The following is a 23,416-nucleotide window of genomic DNA, read 5'->3' as shown; positions in this document are numbered from 1 at the left end:
TTTCTGAAAATCGGTAATTTTTTTGAAAAAATTTAGATTTGTACAGCATGAGTTCATTTTTATTAACCTGAATAGGAATCAGAATTCTACATATTATAAACTCGTTTTATATTTCAGATTGTTAGAGAACATCAGCAGTTAATCGAGAAGAAGCGTTACAAATTTGATTTTAATTTCTGTGGGAGCATCTTTCTGATTTTTTGATAAAATCAAAATGATTCTTCAAGTACATATTTAGAAAGATTTCAGCTGTTGATCATATTTTTTTTTTTTAAATAGGGAAAATGAAAATAAGTGCAAAGAAAAACTTGAAAATGATAATTTTTCAGAAAATTTAAAAACATACCTAGTCCCTTTATTAACCTGTTTGCTTGATTTATTCCATATTAGCTGGAACCAAAAATGAAATCAAGTTTTTCTATTTCGCTTAAAAATGTGTACGAGTTTTTTCAGATGGTTTATTTTCTACCATCGTTTACGTTCCAGCCGTCTTTAGAATTGTGAGGAAGGGACTGAAAAACTTTTGAAGGCTATTTACACTTGCAGCAAAACTGTTTGCAAGATTTTGATTAATCTAAATGAAAAATTCAAAAATCATTTATTGAAATCGAAAACGCATAAACTTGATCTTTCAAAGTAAAAGCTCAACTTTCCATTATGAGTATACCTGTAGATACGCGCAGGGTGATACGATTTGATGATGATGATAGATACAATTATCGACTACTACAAATTAAAAATCCTCAAAAAATTACAATAATGACATTTTTTTTTTCAAATTTTTTATACTTGATCAACTAACTTTCAAAAAAAGATCTCAACACTTCTTGGGCCTCCGAAGTCACAAAAGCCTGCAATTTTGATTGAAATTCAAAAAAAAATCAAAAGGCGGAAGCATATTGGTTGCTAGGTACTTATTTTAAAGCATTGAGTTCAGTATCAATTTGTTTTTTCGATCTGATTCCTCTGAACCTCTCATCAATGCTCTTAAGCTTGGTCAAAAAACAGAAGATTGAAAATGTGACGAGTGATGGGTAGACGGTAGTTTGTTGGTTTTTCGAGGATGGATGAGTTCAAACACTTGCTTATTTTTTGGATACGACCCTTCACCCCCCCCCCCCGTCCTTTATTTTAAAAAATCAGAAAAATATTACACGACAGATCGATTTTACCTAATTCGACGTTCCTGAATAACGTATTGATTTTTTGGATTCGATCCCTCGACAGTATCCCTCCTCCTTCACTTTTTCGGAGTAAGAGCGATGGTGGTAGGTAGGATAACATCAAAACAAATGAAAATTGAGTGTCACTTCATGAAGTGGCGTAGCTCTATCCAAAAAAAGTAACATTTGGACGTCTCGTCCATTTTTTGCTTTGAAATTTACTCACTTATGCAAAATCGCCACATACTCGTATGTTGATTTTTTTATTCTCCTTATTTTCTTCTTTTTTAAAATTGCATAAATCAATTGTCAATTTAAGTAAATTGAAATGCATGAATATGAAATGTGAAAATTTCATACTATAATATAATCAAATTAAAATGTTTGTTTTAAAAAAAATGGAGTTGGGTTAGCGAAAAAAATTTGAAATACGTTAAAAATAAATTGTTGTAGACATTTCAGATCCAAAACTATCCAAAACTTGAATTCCCTCTCCTCCCCCTCAATCACTGACATGGAGGTTTACAATATTTTTAAACTTTAAATTCTTTAAAAATCAATTCATCAATTCGCAATTAAAAACTGTTGATTTTTTTTTAATTTTACACCTTTTCTGGATGATAGCAAGAAGAAGTGTTCAAGATCATGAGTTTTTCTAGCATATCGCGAGGGAGATAAGATGGGACCAGGATGGAAGAATGGACAGGAAAGAAAGAAGGCAGATAGGTACTAATGATGAGCAATTCGTGGAAAAGTGGTTATTGTTTGTAAAAGGAGCGACATCGTAAGCTCCGGAATCCTAATCTAAAAATAAATATTTATCACAATTTTTTACATTTTATAATTTTTCCATTTCCTTCTTCCCAAAATAACAATGGATAAACAAACGAACAATTACAAAAAAAAATGACAGCCGGCCTGGTACTAAATACTTATTACCTCTACACCCCCCCCCCCCTTTAGAAATGAAAATAACGTGGTTATACATTGGATCCTAGTATTAACTGTTATCTTCTTTTACCACGTATTATTGTGGTTCATTGAACCATTAGGAAGCTTGAAAAATGAACTGGATAGAAAAATAATCTATCAAAGATCATACATTATTCATTTCGAAAAATATCGTAATTTATCTGGGGATATTTTTGCAATTGTAGTGTTTTTTTTTCCTGTAAAATTGTCTAAAGATGAAAAATTTTACCGAAACTTGGCAGAATATTGAAGTGAAAATTAATAAGAAGGGATGCCCAGACCTACTCAAGTTCTGCGAATTTTTAACGTACCTCTACCTATACCTATGCAATCATCTTTCTTGAAATACGCAGTATCAGCGAAAATTTAAAACTTTATTGTATAAAAAATAAATCGAGATTATTATTTTTATGAGGCGAATCATTTGCTTGTTTATTTTTCCTGAAATTAAATTTTGAGAAAATGTTTCTGTTCTGATTTCATCGAATTTTATAAAATCATCAAGTCAAATTTATATCAATTTTTGTTTACAAATGAGAAAATGTTTACTCGTAGGTATGTGTGGTTTATTCAATTTAAATTCCATTCTGATCAAATCACACGTACTACTAAATTTTATCAGTTCGTCGTCTTCATGAAATTTATTTTATTGTAACAAATGTCCAATTCAAAAACCGCATGTAAACTTTGTTTCGTTTTGAAAAATTTGTATAATGCTTGTGAATTTTATATAGTAGGTAGAGGTACGTAATTTTAAAATCAACGAAAATTTTTTCTTTCACAATTCAAGCAGCACTAGCTACAGATTTTTCTGGTAATTTTCAGTTCTTTTTCTCTCACTTCAAGACACATTGTATATTATGATTTATGATATAAATAATCCCAATTCGATGAATTTGTTCAACTTCCTGAAAATACGAGTATGTTTGTGCTTAAGTAGGTACCGAACTTTAATTCGAAAATTGTGCGAACTACAGCTAAACATTATAATCAAGAATGAAAAGAACAGACTATGACTCATTTTAGCTAATAAGATTAACAATGCAAGATTTCATTCGGATTGGATGCTAATTAATCATATTTAAAACGCCGACTATTAGTGGATTTAATTGCAGTCGTTGCAATTACACGAGGAATTATAGAACAGATTATCTCATCTACGTTATAAATTAACCTTTGATAGCGCATGATTTATGTAGGTATTTTTTTCGTTTACTTATTTTTAGAGAATCTCGGTATCGTTGGCATTTTGTCAGTTTGCTACTCAAAAATTTTGAAAACAAAATTTTTACGCAGGATTTCAAAAAAACCTGAATTAACGTTATCATCTTCGCACGTTTAGGTAGGTATATTAAAAATAACGCGAAGAGTCGTCGCTATGTCTACGTTCATTGACATTTTTTGGCGGTAATCCTAGATTGCTCGTGTAATTTAGAGGATAGGGTATCATTCATCACCTAGTTTTTAGTTCAATTGATGTGGGTGTGCTAATTAGTCTTGTATATTTTATCGATACAGTGCATATTTATCAAGGTTTTTTTCTACCTAATACGAGTATCTACATCACATACACAGGTACGAGTAGATAGATAGACAGAGATACCAACTCGTAGAAACGTATGTACGTAGATACTCGCACATGCATGATAAAATGATCATTAATGCGCACAGTGAACGTGTGAGATGAATTTTTTAAAAGCATCCTCGTCTCGACATTCATTTAGTTAACGCGATTTGCATTCTGAATTTTTTTACAGTTATTCGTATAAATTAAGGAAAAAATTCCGTCTAACATCGCGCAAACGAAGAAGAGGAAATAGCCGGAAAGCGAAATGAATACAAAACACAATATACCTGTTTTTGGTTTAAATGATGTGCCCGTCACTGACATTTTTTTCCTGCTGCTGTACGCGAAACACTTTCGGATAAATGCGGGAAACCCCTCAAATTCAGACGAGTAAACGCGAACAATCAAGTAGTAAAATACATAATGGGTGGTGAATTTTAATCACTGCGATGCCGACCGGACGACTAATGCGAATAATCAAATTTTCTGTCATAAATCACATCTATCCGAACGGTAATCGAATGATTATTATTATTATTATTATGGCAACACTGTGCGTCGCGTTACGCGATTTAGAAATAAAAAAATAAAAAAGCTTTAAAAATAAACGCTACGCGACGACGAATACGAGTAGAAAAGCTTTGAGATGTTGAGCATAAAACGTGTTCTACTAACGTCAACTACATAAGCTCTATAATGGGTTCGGATTTGTTATGGAAAATCTAGGTGCTGTACTCACTCGGCTGCCTATTAGGATGTGGTGCAGGCGCTCTGACTTCCATGTCCGAATCCCAACTCAATCATGATTATTGTTACTCATGAATGGATGAGGTGTTTTTCGAGGAAAAAAACTATCGATTCGTCAAGCAATATTGTTCGATGCGCGTAATTCTTATCAATGCATTTCTTACTCACGAAAAGCGAAATTACTCGTATTTGCGCGAATTTACAGATAAAAGAGTCTGTCTTATCGGTCTGTTTTTTATTCGTTTTGACTGCAATATTGCATGTTGCAGAACCATTATCAAGTTGAGACTATAAAGCTCGTGGGTTTTGATAATGATAACATCGAAATCTTTGTACGAGTACCCTCTCTGCATATCAATTTGATCGCTCTTATCAACATTATTGTATATGCAGCGTGTGTTACGATATCAAATTCGAGGTTAAGGTGGAAGTATTGGAAAATATCCGGACATTTACGTACTGGTGCTTTCCGGTGAAGATAATTTTAGGCTTATTGTAAAGATGACTAATTTGATTTACGAGTATTTTATCGGTTTCGTTTCCTGACTGATTGAGATGAACGTCGTATCGCGAATTCGCGAATGATTATGATGAAAAGACAAATTTTAATCAATCAATGGAATCATAAGATGTAATTTCAAAGGTTTTTTTTTTGTAAAATGTTGCCAGTTGTAATATTATGGAATCTGAGTCATTATATATATATATATTTTTTTAAAAAAAAGGTGAATTTTGGTACATAAAACGTCAAAATATCAAAAATTATCTAAATTCTTTGAAGTTTCATTCATTTTCTCACCTTTTTGAACTTGAACATATTTAATGATATTTAGATACTTATCATATATTGTGAAATAAAAATGTGTATCCAACAATTGAAATTTAAAAAATATATTTTTTAAAGAAAAAACTCGATGAGCTTGATACTCCTTGGTTATGCTATGATTTTCTGAGCTCTAATTTTAGAAGAAATAATGTAAAATTTCGAGGCATTCAGTGCTTATATTTTATGAAAATTTTATGACTGGCCATTTCCTGTACGTTTCCTGACATGGTCATGGTCAAGACCAAATCTCGAACGTATTACAATATTACCTTTCTTATTCCACTGAAATCCTCCCGACAGTACAGACTGAAAAATTCGCATCGACGTACTGTAAAACGAACCTACTTTGGGAATTTTGCTCTCTCAAAACTTGGTCGATTTTTAAAAAGTACGGTTGTATGAAATTTTGTTTTGGTTTTTTGAGCTGTTACACAGAATTGAATAAAATTGTCACCATCACACAATTTATCATTTTTTGAGAAAATTGAGAGCCTAATATTTTGAAGGTGCGTGACAGCTCTAAAGTTCTGATTTTGTCCTGCTTTTTATAAAAAAATTCGTCTTTTTTTCATTTTTTTTTTCAATTAAACTTTGAATTTTTCAAATCATATCCTCCTAGAATTTTGAGGATAATCTTTACGAATTTCCCTATTTTTCACCTCGAAACTCTGAATTCAAAATTTGTCAACTTGTCAGAATTACCCATTTCGTAGACGTTCTGTAAACAATTTCCGAAAAACAGGATTTCAATTTAAAAAAAAAACTAGACAGCTGCGCCAAGCGCAGCTGTAACAGTGTGCGTAGCCTCTTTAGTTAGAAAAGCACAACCCGATTTTGAAAAAAAAGCACAACAAAATTTCAAAAAAAGGCGCAACTTCGAAAAAAGCACAACGCGACTTCAAAATGAGCACAATGCGATTTTGAAAAAAAAGCACAACATGCGATTTTGAAAAAAAAGCACAACACAATTTTGAAAAAAAGTACCACAAATTTAGAACGAGATTTTAAGAACGCAACCGTGATTTAAAAAAAAGCACATCGCGAATTTGAAAAAAGGCACAACGTGATTTTTAAAAAAAGCACAACGCGATTTTAGAAAGAAAAGCACAACGTGATTTTGAAAAAAAAGCACAACGCGATATTGAAAAAAAGCACATGATTTTCAAAAAAAGCTCAACGCAATTTTCAAAAAAAGCACAACACAATTTCGGAAAAAAAGCACAACCGGATTTCAAAAAAAAACACAACGCGATTCTGAAAAAAAAGCACAACGCGATTCTGAAAAAAAGCACAACGCGGATTATGGAAAAAAAGCACAACGCGATTTAGAAAAAATTGTACAACGCGTTTTTGAAAATAAAGCACAACACGATTTAGGAAAGAAAATCACAACGCGATGTTTAAAAAAAAGCACAACGCAAACTTTGAAAAAAAGCACAACGCAAATTTTGGAAGAAAAGGACACGATTTCAAAAAAAGCACAAAGCGAACTTCAAACAAAAAGCACAACGCAATTTTGGAAAAAAAAGCACAACGTGATTCTGAAAAAAAGGACAACGCGATTTTCAAAAAAAAAGCACAACACGATTTTGGAAGAAAAGCACAACGCAATTTCAGAAAGAAAAGCACAACGCGATTTTCAAAGAAAAAGCACAACGCAAATTTTGGAAAAAAAAGCACAACGCAATTCAGAAAAAAATGCACAACTCGTTTTTGAAAATAAAGCACAACGCGATTCCAAAAAAAAAGCACAACACGATTTAGGAAAGAAAAGCACAACGCGGTTCAGAAAAAAAGCACAATTTTGAAAAATAGCACAATGCGATGTTTAAAAAAAAGCACAACGCAAACTTTGAAACAAAAGCACAACGCAAATTTTGGAAAAAAACGACGCGGTTTTTTAAAAAAAAGCACAACGCGACTTCGTAAAAAAAAGCACAACACCATTATGGAAAAAAGCACAACCCAATTTCGAAAAAATGCACAACAGAAGCTTCGAAAAAACGCACAACGCGAATTTTAGAAAAAAAAGCACAACGCAATTTTGAAAAAAAGCACAACCCGATCTCAAAAAAAAGCACGATGGAAGCTTCGAAAAAAAGCACAACGCGAATTTTAGAAAAAAAAGCACAACGCAATTTTGAAAAAAAAACAACGCGATTTTGAAAAAAAAAGCACAACGCGACTTTGTAAAAAAAAAGCACAATGCGATTTCGGAAAAAAGCACAACGCGATTTTTTAAAAAAGTACAACGGACGCTTCAAAAAAAAGCACAACGCAAATTTTAGAAAAAAAAAGCACAGCGCATTTTTAAAAAAAAAACACAACGCGATTTCCGAGAAAAGCACAACGTGATTTTGGAAAGAAAAGCACAACGCGATTTTAAAACAAAAAGCACAACGCGATTTCGGGAAAAAAGGACAACACAATTTTGGAGAAAACGCAGTTTTTTTAAAAAAAAGCACAACGCGACTTTGTAAGAAAAAGCACAACATAATTTTGGAATAAAGCACAACGCGAATTTTTGAAAAAAAGCACAGCACGAATTTGAAAAAAAGCACCACACGATTTTGAAAAAAGCACAACGCGATTTTAAAAAAAGCACAACGCGATTTTAAAAACAGCACTACGCAAATTTGCAAAAAAAAAGCACAGCGCGAATTTGCGAAAAAGCACTACACAATTTTGAAAAAAAGCACTACACAATTTTGAAAAAAAGCACAACGGAATTTTGAAAATGAAAACCCGATTTCGAAAAAAAAGCACAACGCGATTGCGAAAAAAGCACAACAAGCACAACGCGAATTTGAAAAAAGCACAACTTGAATTTGAAAAAAAGCACAACGCAATTTTGAAAAAAAGCACTACACGATTTTGAAAAAAAGCACAATGCAATTTCAAAAATGAAAACGCGATTTTGAAAAAAAAGCACAACACAATTTTGAAAATAAAAACAACGCAATTTTGAAAAAAAGCACAACGCAATTTTGAATAAAGCACTACACGATTTTGAAAAAAAATCATAATGCAATTTCAAAAATGAAAACGCGATTTCGAAAAAAAAGCACAACATGATTTTGAAAAAAAGCACCACACGACGCGATTTTGAAAAAAAGCACCACATGACGCGATTTCAAAAAAAAGCACAACGCAATTTTGAAAAAAAAAAACAAAAAAAACAACGTGATTTCGAAAAAAAACGCAACGCAATTTTGAAAAAAGCACTACACGATTTTGAAAAAAAGCACAATTGTGGTGGTTTTGGACGTCTTTGCTTTGAGGGAGACGCCGCCAAGACCAGCGTGCATATAGTAAGCCCAGGGAACCTAAACTTGCCCGATATCCTTGCGAAAGATATCAAATTGCAGTGATGTTGAGACACCTCATAAATGATCATAAGACCGCTAAATGTTCGTAATGTTTTATTCACTTCTCTGGTATAACACACGCGAAGACTTATAATAAAACACACTACACATTATTGAATAAAATACACTTGTAGTATCGACTACAAGCGGAAGCTCTGAACTTGCTACCTTACGCTAGCACCAGTGAAAATATACCTAACGAACTTTCAAAGCTCGAAGCTCGGAGTGGCGCATCTCGAACTACTTCGATAGAGTGCACTACTCGTAAGCAGTGCTGCCACTCCGACAGGAACACAACTTCCCTCTAGGTGGAAGCTGCGGGCGCATCCCCTACCGGTACATATGCCCCGCTTCCATTGAACAGCGTGGACATCGGAGATGCTGGATCATTGAAGCCAAAAATTGGCCAATCGGACAACGGACGGTAGGGCCCCTCTGCCCCGCTTCTATGAACCCGCAGCTTCCAAGATGTTGAATAGCTAGGTTCTTCGGCATCCATCCATGACTTCCAACAAGTCGAATTTCCAATTTTAAAACATCTCTGCTGCTTTTTCACGGCACTAGCGACTTTAAAATTGCCTTGGATGCAAACAATTTGTCGTACTAAAATAAATCACATCTTAGTCGCTAAAGTGCTACAAAATTCACAAACACAAAATATTTACACAAAGAGCAGAGATATGGTACGTAAATTCAAAAAATAAATCAAAAAAAAACGCAATTGCATGAGAATTGCAATACAAATACGCGTTGAGCTGCATATCATCTAGTTCGACGCAAGGCCAAAAATGCGCAACTGGTAAAAAGCTCTGCCAGTGTGATAACAAACGTTTACCAACACGAAATCGACGAATTCATCTGCTGGAGTAATTAACAGGTACTTTTTAATTAATTACGCGTTCCAAGTTGTATTTCTTGATGTTGAGCTAAACAGGGACTTTCTTCTCTTTCCGCAGCAACTTTCCCGGATTCAATCAACATCGAAATAAGCTCACTGGAGCCGAACGGAGATGACTGTTTTCACCAAGAGCAGCTTCACCTTTGGTAAGTTTACGTTTTCTCTGTTTAAGTAGATTGATTGATTAATCTTGTATATTGAACGTTGCTAATTCTTTTCTTTATTATTCCAGTGATGCTGCATCAACTCCTTCTTCTTACGATGCATCAGAGAAGTTGCACTTCAACGCCAATCAGAATTCCATTAGAGATGATCCAAATTCCAACCTGCAGAATCCATATTGAGCAGACATACCGGAAAAATACTTCAATGACCGCAAAAGCATCGGATTGACAGGTACATTAAATCTTTCTCTAATGTGTTGGTGATATTTTTCAACCTCTCTGTTATCAGCAAGCTGACATTTTTCCAAATTGGAAGTTTTCTCGGAGCTGGAACCGGGACCCTTTTTTATCATCTCTGCTGCAGTAAGTACCCCGTTTACACATCTCTATTTACGTGTACAAAGTGATCTTCTTAGATTTAGTTCGTGTTGCGTTCGTTTTTCTCTCGTGTTGCATCTTATCAGTGTCATGTTATGGTCACAGACAGCTGGCCACTCGTCGCTATGTTCACACACAGCTGGGAAGATTTCGCTATTCCCACGGACAACTAAGAATATCGAGCTAATTTCACCGACAGCTGGCCAGATGATATTTTTTCCGAGTTCTGGTTTTGCGTTTTCTCTGATTTCTTCGCAATTCAGCAACTTCTCGCATTATTTTCGGCTCTCCCTCGAACTTGAATTTTGAACTTCTCTGATTTTTGCTTTTTATCACAAAAATTCCTCATTCAAAATTCCTTCAAGCACACTCAAACGAATTTTAAACTTCTCTAATAAATAAAAAAAATAATTTACAAAGAAAAATTCTAAAACTAGGTCAACTAATAGTTACGATTAGTCGAAAAATAAATTAAAATAAAATTAGTCACAGATTACACAAAACTAAATTTTATCCAGAGTGCAACTTGAAAAAAAAAAAAAAATTCTAATAACAAATTGAATAACAACGCCTAAATTAGCACTAATTACCACTATTGCGAAAAATGCACATTACTACTTATCTGGGCACATCAAATCACGAATGAAAGCTTTAATATGTGCACCAAAAGTTTGCTATCAATAGGTGAGTTTTTACAAAATGGCAATTCTAATAATAAACTGTAACGTAGCTAAAATTATCTCAACTTTAATCTTATCAAAATGTTGCACTCGGAGATAGAAATATACTAAGCTACATACATGCTAAAAGTAGTTGGCCTTGAACGCAACAAAGGCTCATTTCTCACTTAGTTTGGCCTTGGGTTGATACTTTGTGAAAGCTTTCACAAAATATGCACGTTCGAAACTTTCCAACATCTCTAAGTGAATAAAATTCAAGGTCTTTTTTCGCTTCTTTTTGTTACGAGGATTATCACGGCCATCCGGTGCATTTTTATCTCGCAAGTTCGAGCTTTCAACGTTGGTAGGTACCTGCTTCGTTCTCGAACGCGTTTCATATCTCTCCCGCGCCGCTTCCCTCTTCTCTTTGTACTCCTCTTCGTCCGGAAACGTTTGTTTGAGACAATCTTCGAGCTTTTTCTCTAGGAGGGGGGGAGCTTTTTTCGTAATCTCTTTTTTATCTGGCGGAACTCTGCATCGTGTTTTGTAACATCTCTTTTAGGTCTCTCTGCTTCGCAATTTTGGCGAATTTTTTCCAGGGTTTTTTCAGGCTGCTTTCGCGAACCTCTTGGTAAATATTCCGGATCTCTGGGGTCATCGACCTCCTCCTCATCAGTATTTTCTTCTTCCATTTCAGCATTTTGACTTGTGGTTTTTTTCTTCGAAAAATCTCTGATTTTTTCCACCAAATCTCTGTTGTCGAATTTTGATCTCTGCTTTAGGTCATTTTTGAGCTCTTCCAACTGGTTTTTATTGAGGTATGACGTCATTTGGCGAGTGTTAACAATCTGCTCGTCGGTAGGGTCAGCTACATTTTTGACCATGTAACAATTGCTACCTACATGCTGTTCGACTGTATATGGACCATAGCGTTTTTGAAATAGCTTTTTTGAAAGTCCTTTTTCATATGATGACAGACGATGAGAAGTTAACATGACCAATTCACCATTTTCGAAAATGGTAGGGGGCCCATGTAATTTATTGAAAGCGACCTCATTATTTATTCTCTGCTGCATTCTTTTTTCGCGAATGAAATTCACTAAAGCCTGCTGCTGGGTCATATTTTCAATATTCTCATCAACCACTTCTTGGGTATATACAGCCTTTCTGGCCAATTTGTCAGCTACGAAATTATTATGATCGTATTTTCTCGCCCTTACATGTCTCAACTCGAACTCCTTGAATTTTTTAGAGAGTTCAATGACCTGCTGGAATGCTGCTTTGTGATGAACTGGTTTTTTGTTGGTGTTTTTCCAGTTATTTTCTACCCATCTCTTTGAATTGTGATTTACTGCAGTGACCAAGTAGTTAGAATCCGAAAATACTTTGAGCTTCTCTATCTGGTTTTTTAGGGCAATTTCCATCGCTTTTATCAACGCAATGATTTCTGCCAAATTATTCGAATTTTTGTATTCTGGGTGCACAACTCTTTCCGAAACGTTGAAGTCTCCACTAGGTGTCCAACTGATTCCGATACCCGCTATTGCTTCATCTGTGCCATTTTGGGAACAAGCTCCATCTACAGCTACCCAGACAAATCCTTTTTTATCAACAATGAGCTTTTTTTGATCCATTTTGAGTTTTAGAGCTTCTTCTGACGTTATAGACGGAACATTATTGGCACGTTGCTCTTCTCGTAATTTACTCAATTCGAATTTGGCATTTATTCCAATGTTAGGTACTGGCAAATCTTGAGCCAAGTTATCAGGAATTCCCCAAACTTCATTTGGCTTCACTCCGAATTCAGTAGGTGTATTATTTATTTCATTTTCCACCGGCTTGGCATATTTGTGCCAACCATGATGAGTATAATCGAAGTCCTCTGCTGATTGGTTGATTTTTACTCTCAGCCTATCGCCAATTATTCTCATTGTTCTTTCCACTAAGCTTGATTGTGGATTGTACTTGGTGGTGTGGCCAATTTTTACACCATAGGATTTGAGCAAATCATTCCAGGTATCACTCACAAACTGAGTACCATTGTCAGTGATCACTTTGCGCACCTTGTGCCCCAGTTTCTTTATCTCTTCGAGTATCTCTTTCATCGCTTTTGAGACCTCTTCTTTGGTTGCCACAATCAGGGTTTTGAGCCATACTTTGGCAGTAAATACACACTTTACTACTAGCATGTATTTTGGGTCCGTGGCTTTGTTGGCGATTTGGCCAATTAAATCAGCTGACAAGACATCTGCTATGCCATAAGACTCAATTTGAGCATACTCTAGCTTCTTTTTTTGCCCAAAGTTCTTATTGTGCTTGCAATCGAGGCATTCGCTTGTGGCCAATTTTGCAGATTTTGGCACATTTGGCGAATAATACATGCGTCGAAATATCGAGTCAATTTTGGCAGCTCCCACATGACCATATTCTTCATGTAAGTACATTATGGTATCTTTGTACAATTCATCAGGCATGCATGGCACTTTAGATCCATCTTCTCTGATTCGATACAGTATTTTGACACCTTCTTCTTCTTCCAAAATGACATATTTTTTCTCGAGCTGTTTCTTCGCTTTTCTCTGCTTGGAAGTCATGTCAATCTTGTCTGCTTGAAGTCTCCGAATGACTTTTGACCAATTTTCATCTCTGTTTTGGTACAAGTCCAGCCTCTTAAGACAATCAATCAACTGCTCCTTGACCAAATCTTTGTAAACAACGCCAAGTGGCACCATATGAGTCCAATTCGTGCTGTATAGGGTCAATTCAGGTGCTTGTCTATCCCACCATTTTCCAACTCTTTTTGGCAGGTCATAAACAAGGTCGTGGCAGTTAAAATGCGTTATCCACGCCGCTGCTTTGCGATGTATTTGAGCCAATGTGTTAAATCGGTGCACAACTGACATTATGTCCTTTCTGACATGCACAGTATATCCATGAAGCCACATTTCGAGTTTTTTTAATGCATTCGCGAGTGAGTACATCTCTTTCTGTATTATTGTGTACTTCTTTTGGTGCTCTTTAAATGTGTTGCTCACAAACAGCACAACGTGATCTACGCCATCTTTGTCTTTCTGGTATGCCACCGCATTCATGGCATCTTGAGTGAAACTCGTTTCTAAGTAGAAATCTGCACCATCAATTGGAGTGGCTAATTTGAATTCTTTACGATACTCAGTTTCCAACATCTCTAATGCATTTTGCTGCTCTTCACCCCACTTGAAATTTTCTTTTCGAGTCACTTCATAAAGTGGCACTGCTAGCTGCTGATAATCTGCGATGAAGCGCTTGTAGAATCCAACAATTCCCAAAAATGCCATAACTTCTTTTTCATTTTTGAGTTTGAATTCGCCTTTCTTGTTGGTGTGCTTCTTTTTGAATTCATCAAGCTTTTGGAGCTTTTTATTTTGCTTCAAAATTGCCCCAGGCTGGAGTTGAAAACCAAGATGGTTGATACTTTTCTTGAAAAACTTTGATTTTCTTGGATTGAGCCTAAGTCCATTGTCTCTGATTATTTTCAGTGTATCAACTAGTAATTCCATCATCTCTTCGAAAGTCATTGCCTTGAGTAGCACATCGTCTACGTACTTCGTTCTGCCTTTTTTTGCTTTCATGATAGTGTTTATCATTTTCACAAATAATGCAGATGACACTTTTAATCCATATGGCACCCTTATAAACTGGTGGACTTCTCCATCTACGATGAAAGCACAATACTTCCTATATGCTTCATGTAGTACCATCTGCCAAAATCCTGCCACAAAATCGAGGCAACAGTACATTTTGGCACGTCCGTCTGTTGTTATAATTCTATCAAGCAATGGAGCTTCATTGTAGTCATTTTCGAGTATAGGGTTCAATTCCATAGGATTCAAGCATAATCTCACCTCGCCATTTTTCTTGATATTTGCTACCAGCGCATTGATGTAAGGTGAGGTCGAAGGTTCAACGATCTTTTTGGCTATCATCACTCTGAGAGCTTCTCTCACAAGTGGCATCTGTTTATTAGATGGAGTATACTTCAGACCATGGAATCTTTTGATATTCTTGGGATCCTTGAATCTCAATTTCATCGGCGGTCCTGTCCATTTTCCAGGATATTTGCTGAACACACAGGCAAACTCTTTAAGTATATCAAAAGCTTTTTTAGCCTGTTTCTTCGTAATGGTTTCTTCATTTACAGCTTGCTCCAAATCCGATCTCAGTGTTTCCAAAAATATTTCTGGACCATCGTCCACATCTTCAGGCTCCATTTCCTGGTACTTATCAGCTGTGTTTGCTCTTTTGGATATGTGATCAATTTGCTCAACGCTCTTTTTCTTTACTCTGATTCGTCTGAGTGTAATCTTCTTTTTGTACTCCTCCTCAGTCATAAAGTTGAGTGTTTCAATCTTCTCTTGGCCTGGAGGGCAGCATGTGGCTCTTTTATTTTCCACATCAGTCTTAATTCCAAGTACCTTCATGGTTTTGGTACCAATTATAAAAGTCTGGTTACACCCTTTCATAATGTAAAATGGAATTTTGAGCTCGCATTCTCCAAATTTGAGTTTTGGCACAATCACATATCTGTATGTCTCTACCTTTGAATCGTCAGCCAAACAGCACACAATAGGTTTTTTCAGCATGATATACTGAACGCTGTCATAGTGATCTCTGAGCAGGATGTTCGCAGTTTCTTCTGATATTACATTAGGGGTTGCCCCGGTATCGAGCTGCGCTGGGTAGGTGGTGCCATCCATCGTAAGTGGCACTACACACGTGTCAAATTTATCTTTTTCTCTGAGGATTTGCTCTCTAACTCGAGCCTCAATTTCCTCTCTGCGTAGTGGTGGTTTAGGTATAAGAGGTTGCTGGATTGAATTCGTTGAAGTTCCTGCTGTCGGTTGTGCACTCTGAGTTGTGTCTTGAGGCACATGTGTTGAATTTTGAGGTATACATGTTGTGTTGGGGGGCTTAGGCGTTGCCCCAGTCACGTGATTGACTGTTATTTTTAACTTCTCTGATGCCCCAGCGGATTTAACAGGTGTTTGCAACGTCTCTGATAAGTTTCGTTCCTCCTCATGGGGGGAGGGGATTCCTATCTTGTTGAGTAGCTTTTGGAGCGCTTGAGGTTTCATGAACTTTTTTAACTTCTCTATTTTCTTTACAGCATCAGCGACTTCCTTTTCGATGTTTTTAGGAATGTCTGAGTTTTTCTTTTCGATCAGGGTTTTCTTCTTTACTATTTCATATTGCAAGCCATCTTCCTCAGTTATAACTTCTCTACTCTCTTCAGTCTGAGTGCCATGTTGCTCAGTACCATTCTCAGGAGATTTCTTCTGATGCCAATCATAATTGTACATTTTATCCATCTCTTGGAATAACTCTGTTTTGCGTGCAAATCTTGGATAATATCTACCATTTTTTCTGCTTAAATGGAATTTATGCATCACTGGCATCATGTTGTAGTCTTTATCAACTCGAAATTGACGTTTAGACTGATCTTGTGAGTCTCTTTTCAAGTCCAAAAATAAGGCAGCAGGAGACCACCAAAATGACACAACATCATCTTCCAGTGACTCTAGCGCTCTTCTGTATGCAAAGTACTTGTCCATTGATACTGGATTACTTGCAGAAGTTTTTGGCTTTACCAGTGGAAACAGCAAAACAATTTTCTCAAATCCTTTCTGCTTTAAATTCTCCACAATTTGCTTTGCATAATTTTTCACAACACTCGAAGCCATGTCTGAGTAGTTCAGTTCATATTGAGCCAGTGATAGAATGGCTTTTTTCTTCGTAAAGGTGGCTGCTCTGATGGCTGTTTTCAGATCGCTGATGTTGATCTGTTCTTTGAGATAAGGCTGAGTGATTTCAGGCCTTCGTCGTGGTATTATATTTGCTAAAAATACAGCGAGTGAATCTCCAATGAGTTCAAACTCTTCTTGTGGTAGCTCATGGAATTGCTCCACTTGTGCTAATTTGCACGCGTCAGCTACTCGTTTCCCGACGGCAATCCTGCTGAATCAATTGATCCCTCAGGTGAGGTAGGGGGGGACTGTTGCTCCTCTGAGCTTTCATTCTCTGATGGTGTTTCTTCCTTGTTTATTTGATTAACACCATGTGTCTTTTCCTTCGGTTTTTTATACTTAGACTCATCTTTTCTGTCTTTTTGGTAAGTTTTGGCAGTCTCTGATTTGGTCTGACTTTTGTTTTTATCGTAGCTATGCTTTTTATACTTGTCAGTTGTGCGCTCGCCTTTGTTTTCATTGATATTATTCCGCACTGTTTGTGAATTGGAACGCCTATCAGTGCCGCCAAAACTGGATCGGCGATTCTCTGACCTTTGTTGCACATTTCGAGTCTGAGTAGCAGGCCTTTCTGGTTCAGGTGGTCTCTGAGCAAACTCTTCAACACGAGTCATTCCATTCAGTCTTTTCTCGAAAATGTTGATATCTTGCAATTCAATCTCAGTAAAACGTGGTCTGAGACTGGGTGTCATTTTGTAGTATATCATCATAATGATATCCTCGAATGGTGAATTCGTTGTTTTGAGCACTTTCAGCCATATCATCAATTCTGAGCATTGTGTGGTCGAAGATGTTTTGCACACTGGCATATTTCTGAAGTGATTTCTAGCCTCATTTTGTCTCTGAGGACCCCAAGCACAATCGATGAAATCTTTTCTCAATTGGTAATAATCAGTATTATTTTCTTGCAAATCTTTCCAAGGTGCCATATGAATCAGCTTATCATCAATCAGGACCATTAGGGCATCGCAATACTGGCTTTGGGATACTTGGTATGGCTGCATACGTCTTTCAAATCGGTGCAAGAAGTTGTAAACTTGGTACTTATTATCTTCCGAATATCTTACCCCAAATTCACGCAATCTGTCTGGTCTTATGTTGAAATTTGAATTCCCAAATCTGATTCTATAATTCAGTTTACGTTCTGGGGGGTTGTTTTGCTGCTCACGTTCAGCCTGAATCCATCTAGGATCAATCTGCACTTCTTGATCGTCGTCGTTTCCGTGTCGATCATTCGCTCGATCATCGCGTCGATCATCTCGTCGATCATCTCTGTTGTCGCGATTATAGTTACTGCTATTACTGCTGCCGTCGAAGCTGTTACGATTGTTGTTGTTATAATCACTGCTTCGATCGCTATTTCGATCATCTCTGTTATCTCGATCATTTCTGCTGTCTCGTCGATCACGGCTGCCTCGATCGTTGTTTCTATTATCTCTGTTATCTCGATCGTTGTTTCGGTAATCTCTGCTATCTCGATCATTTCGATGGTCTCGATCGTTGTTTCTATCATCTCTGTTTGATCGTGATTCTCTTGACGATGATCTATCGCGATTAGGTCTGTTATCATGCGTTCGATAGCTATTGTTACTGCTACCATTGTTGCCACATCTCTCGTTACTGCGGCTGTCGTTATCGGTGTTGCCCCTGTAGGGGGTGGGGGACCTTGATCGATCTCTAGATCCTCTCCTTCCTCGGAAAAGATCTGCGCCTTTGCCTGGATTTACACTGCTGCGACTGGCAGTGTTATCGGCATTGCTACTGTTTACGTTGTGCACAACTGTCGGCACAACAGGGGGCTGGTAGGGTGGTTCTTCTGGATCATGAAGCTCTGCTATGAAACCGTCAACGTGATCTTTCCATGATAAATACTCGGCTCTTTCGATCTGCATATTTTCTTGATCTTCTAAATACTGCATTTGAATCTGATGCATTAAATTACTCATGTACATATTTCTCTCTTTCATTTTGTTTATAATGAGCACGTGAGAGGTGAGTACTCGATCAGTAGTTTCCCTGTAGGCTCTGAAGGTTGTTCTCATCTCTGATCTTAGGTCATTGATCCTCTTCTCGTGATCTTTTTTGAGATCTGATTTCATTCTGGCCATTTGAGCACGTAGCTCTAGATATAAGTGACCTACATCCTCTCTGGTTCTTGAAATCGCCTTTTCAGAGTCAACTACTCGACTACTAATGGTGTCTTCATTTTTATCGTGATTATCAGATGCAGCATAGGCCCATTTTCGAAAAATTAACTCGTCCTGAGATAATGGCGCTGGATATTGCTCATCAGGCTTTTTCTCAATTTTCAAATCAATTTTCTTCTCAAAATTCACAGGGTTAAAACTGCAAATTTGGGCCATTTTGGATTCAGCAATATTTTTTAAACATCTCTCTGATCGGTTTATTTCATCTTCGAGTTCATATTCCAGTTCATTTTGGTTTATCGATGCATCAGGATTTTCGAATCCTGTCATCAGTGCACTGCTTCCAGCTATAGCTTCGTCGGCACCATTCGCATCTATTTCGTCTAAGTCAGTTTTTAAAAAATCCAAATCACCATCTTCGAGTGCTTCCTGATATTCCTGGGAATCGATCCGAATTTCAGCACTCCGCCATTCCCTTCTCTGATCCAAAATGTTCTCGTGCAAGCTGCGCAATAATTTTCGATCTCTAATTTTAGGTGGCTTCGATTTAGGTGTTTTTTGAATTCCTAATTGTTCTCGGCGTCGAAAATCAGCATCTTTCGCAGCATTTCTGGTCGAACGTCTCAGCTGCTTTTTACCGTTATTCTGATTTTCATTTAAACATCTCTGATTTTCATTTACACATCTCTGATTTACGCCGTCACTGTCATATTCTCTGATTTCAGGTCGCAATTGTGTCACACGTGTATCCAAGTTGATCGATGGAAAACTGGATCGTCGCGAATTGTCAATTCCAGGATTTGGAGAATTATTTTCAGCCGTCATCTCATATAGTCGTCGCATCCGTTCAGGTAATAATTCAAGAAATTCATCCGATAAATATTCCAAATTATTCGTAGCCATTATCGAACTTTGTAACTTCTCTGTTTCAGGTACGTGGTACAAGCTTTTACAACGTTTGGCGCTTGACCTTGAGCTTTCGTGTCAAGCTTGTTCAACTGTGCTCGGTTTTTCCAAACCAAAGCTTGTCGAACTTGGTATGAAAGCTCTATTTATTACGCGATTTTCGACACTTTTTCGCGATTTTTTTGAGAATAAAAACTCACGTACCTGTTCTGATGAACGTTGCGGTCGCCAAGTTGACCGTTGGTTGATTGTTGCAGTCGCCTGGTTGACTGGTTGGTCGCCTCGTTGACCAAATTGGACCGAAATTTTTCCGAATAAACGATAAAAAAAATTCGCGATTTCTTCGAATCGTCTCTGTGAGGTGAAACCTCAAATGGAAAACTAGTTTCCAATGCAATAAATTGCAATTTGCGTCTTACGAGCGCAATTGTAGGCTAGGCCTGAGAACACGCGGTGTGCCTCGTTTTCGACTAAAACGTCTCTGCTTGCGCCTAAATATTGCAATAAATGCAATTTTGAAAAGCCCTGGGTTAGAGAACCACGCTTGGGCGCCAAATATGTGGTGGTTTGGGACGTCTTTGCTTTGAGGGAGACGCCGCCAAGACCAGCGTGCATATAGTAAGCCCAGGGAACCTAAACTTGCCCGATATCCTTGCGAAAGATATCAAATTGCAGTGATGTTGAGACACCTCATAAATGATCATAAGACCGCTAAATGTTCGTAATGTTTTGTAGTATCGACTACAAGCGGAAGCTCTGAACTTGCTACCTTACGCTAGCACCAGTGAAAATATACCTAACGAACTTTCAAAGCTCGAAGCTCGGAGTGGCGCATCTCGAACTACTTCGATAGAGTGCACTACTCGTAAGCAGTGCTGCCACTCCGACAGGAACACAACTTCCCTCTAGGTGGAAGCTGCGGGCGCATCCCCTACCGGTACACAATGCAATTTCAAAAATGAAAACGCGATTTCAAAAAAAAAGCACAACATGATTTTGAAAAAAAGCATCACACGATTTTGAAAAAAAAGCACTACACGATCTTGAAAAAAAGCACAACGCGAATTTGAAAAAAAGCACAACGTGATTTCAAAAAAAAAACAATTTGGAAAAAAAAGCACAACGCGATTCCAAAAAAAAGCACAACGCGATTTAAAAAAAACACGACGCGATTTTAAAAAAAGCACAACACGATTTTGAAAAAAAAGCACAACGCGATTCCGAATACACTATGCTATTCTAAAAGCTCCAGAGCACAACGCGATATATCACGAAAGCATAATGCAACTCCAAAAGTACTGAGTGAGTGAGAGAACCTCTTAGGAGCACAGCAAAATTACAAATGACTGGTGGGGTTTGATTTTGAAAGGATAACCACCTGCTTTCAGCATCTAGGTACTGAACAAGTGTAAATGAAACACCTGCAGGTGTTCTAAAATGGTGGGTTTTGATTTAGAAAGGGTAACCACCTGCTTTCGGCATGTAGGTACTGAATGTGTGTAAATGAAACACCTGCAGGTGTTCTAAAATGGTGGGTTTTGATTCAGAAAGGGTAACCACCTGCTTTCGGTGAAATATAACACCACAGGGGGTCGGCTTCCCTTTGATAAAAATTTGAAAACTGAACCATAGAAAAGATTTTAGAACCCCTGTGGTGTTACATAAATTTCGAAATTAAAACCGATGTCGGCTTCACGTTTGATAAAATATAACACCACAGGGGGTCGGCTTCCCTTTGATAAAAATTTGAAAACTGAACAATAGAAAAGATTTTAGAGCCCCTGTGGTGTTACATAAATTTCGAAATTAAAACCGATGTCGGCTTCACGTTTGATAAATATAACACCACAGGGGGTCGGCTTCCCTTTGATAAAAATAATTTCGAAATTTATCTGACATCGGCTTTGCTTTTGTCGGCTTCGCGCTTTTGATATGGCCCTTTTCCCCTTTTTATTCTTTTTTTGGCACAAATTTTCGTAATTAATTGCAATTACTCAAGAAGCTAATTGAGTAATTGCAATTATAATTACGGCGTTGAATACCTCATGTCAAGCCGCATCTACGTAAAGAAATTTCGAAAAAATCGGCCCATCCATCTAAGAGAACATTCGTTCCAAAGAATTTTTCCAGTTTCAGAACGAAACCAATAGTGTGCTACGCACACTAAAAATACGTTGAAAAAGTGCGATAAAAACGTTGTTTTCATTTTCTAAACGGAAACGTTTTTCAAAAATGTTATCCTTCTTCTATTCAAAAATAATTTTCAAAGAAACAATTTACATTTTAAAATTTTTTTAAATGACAATTTTATTTAAAACGTTCAATAGAAGTTTAAAATTTTGGAAAATGAAAAACTAGCCCTCCCCATTCCCTCCAAAATAAATGCCCGAAAACATTGGAAAATCAACAAATTTACGTGTAAAACTTTGACACTATTTTTCAACAAAAAATAACATTCAAATTTTAAAATTTTGAAGCAGATAGTACATACTTAATATGAAATATTTACAATCAAAATTGAAGAATTCGGGTTAAATTTGATTTTAAGCGAACATGATGTGATGTTCATCAATTTTTAAAATTGATAAGGAGAAAATCAAACGAAAAATTGAATTGAAACATTATATTTTTGGCGTTTACCCACTTCTTTAAATAAAATCATACGGTGTTTGAAGACAAGAAAAGCAAACATTTTTTTACAGAAATTTGGCCAAAAACTTGAATGTGAATTATCACCCCCCCCCCCCGCCCTTAAAAAATTCCATAAGTGTCCGAAAAATGACCTGATGAAAGTCCTGCTAAAAGTCCTACTTTTTTATTTTGAAATTTTGTTAGACACCCTGTTTTCAGTTTTTGCTTTTTTCACATTCTGAGATTCTTATTTAATTTTTGCATCCAAAATGTTCATTTTTAAAAACATACTCCGACCAAAGTTTTGTTTTACAAACGTTTTGATTATTTTTCTGGGCAAATGAACGTTCTCAAAAGAAAGAAATCTGTCTACGTCACTTGGATTCTGATTAAATCTTTTATACACAATTTGACTATAAATAGTATAAAATTTTGAATCAAATTACTCATGCATAGAATCATAATTATCTTGAGTTGTTGTTTTTTTATTTTCGATAAAGTTTCATCTAGGCTCAATTTTTCATGATTCATTGGTTTCATGAAAGATACGAGTAAATTCTGATGCAATGTTTTCACCTCGTCAATTCCTTAATTGTTGCATCACTTACCTGAATTTTCCAAAAATTCTCTTCTACGTATGTACTATGAATTGTGATTTATAAAATCAGGCTTTTAAATCATTTATGATGGTATCAAATTCTTACTTATTTATAACTCAATTGGAAGATGGCATTTTTAATTATAGTACCTACCTATATTTAGAAAAATACACGATGAATTATTTTCAGAGCTAACTAAGAATTTTTTAAACCAAACTTTTCTCCTATAGACTCAACTTCAAAAATTTATTACACATATAAAATTTAAAAAATAAAATAAAATCACTTCAAAAAGTACTATTCTGAGTAGAAATAAACATAATTTTTCTTAGAACATGATGCTAGTATTCACATCCACGCCTAGTTTACCAACATTTCCAACAATTTGAACGATAATGTCTACATATGTGTATGTAAACTTGACATGGCACATTACCGCATTTTAAAGGTCATATACATGTGTACAATTGCGGATAAGACATTATGGATAAGATAGCAAAATATGTAGTTTTGTGTACGTTAGATTATTACGTACATGAGATGATGAGATTAAAACCCAAACAAATTATGCCTCGATAGTTTCTCTAATCCGTACGTATGTTTTTGGG

General features: G+C 36.4%; 1 protein-coding gene across 5 annotated transcripts in view; it reads right to left on the bottom strand.

The window, feature by feature from the left end:
* LOC135846946 (endothelin-converting enzyme homolog) overlaps nt 1-23,416 on the bottom strand; it is a 46,408-nt gene that overhangs the window by 17,356 nt on the left and 5,636 nt on the right. For 2 of the 5 annotated variants that reach the window (XM_065366316.1, XM_065366317.1), the window contains exon 1: nt 3,990-4,409. The exons of 2 other annotated variants lie outside the window; for them this stretch is intronic. In XM_065366316.1, the coding sequence (XP_065222388.1) occupies nt 3,990-4,026 (37 nt within the window). In that variant the 5' untranslated portion in view covers nt 4,027-4,409. Of the gene's footprint in view, nt 1-3,989; nt 4,410-4,441; nt 4,500-23,416 lie in introns of those variants that run through there. One more of the 5 variants, XM_065366315.1, reaches the window with a different exon arrangement.

Source organism: Planococcus citri, chromosome 5 (assembly GCF_950023065.1).
Source record: "Planococcus citri chromosome 5, ihPlaCitr1.1, whole genome shotgun sequence".
NCBI lineage: Eukaryota > Metazoa > Arthropoda > Insecta > Hemiptera > Pseudococcidae > Planococcus > Planococcus citri.
Note: the sequence above shows the minus strand (reverse complement) of the source record. Positions and strands in the feature narration are given on the sequence as shown.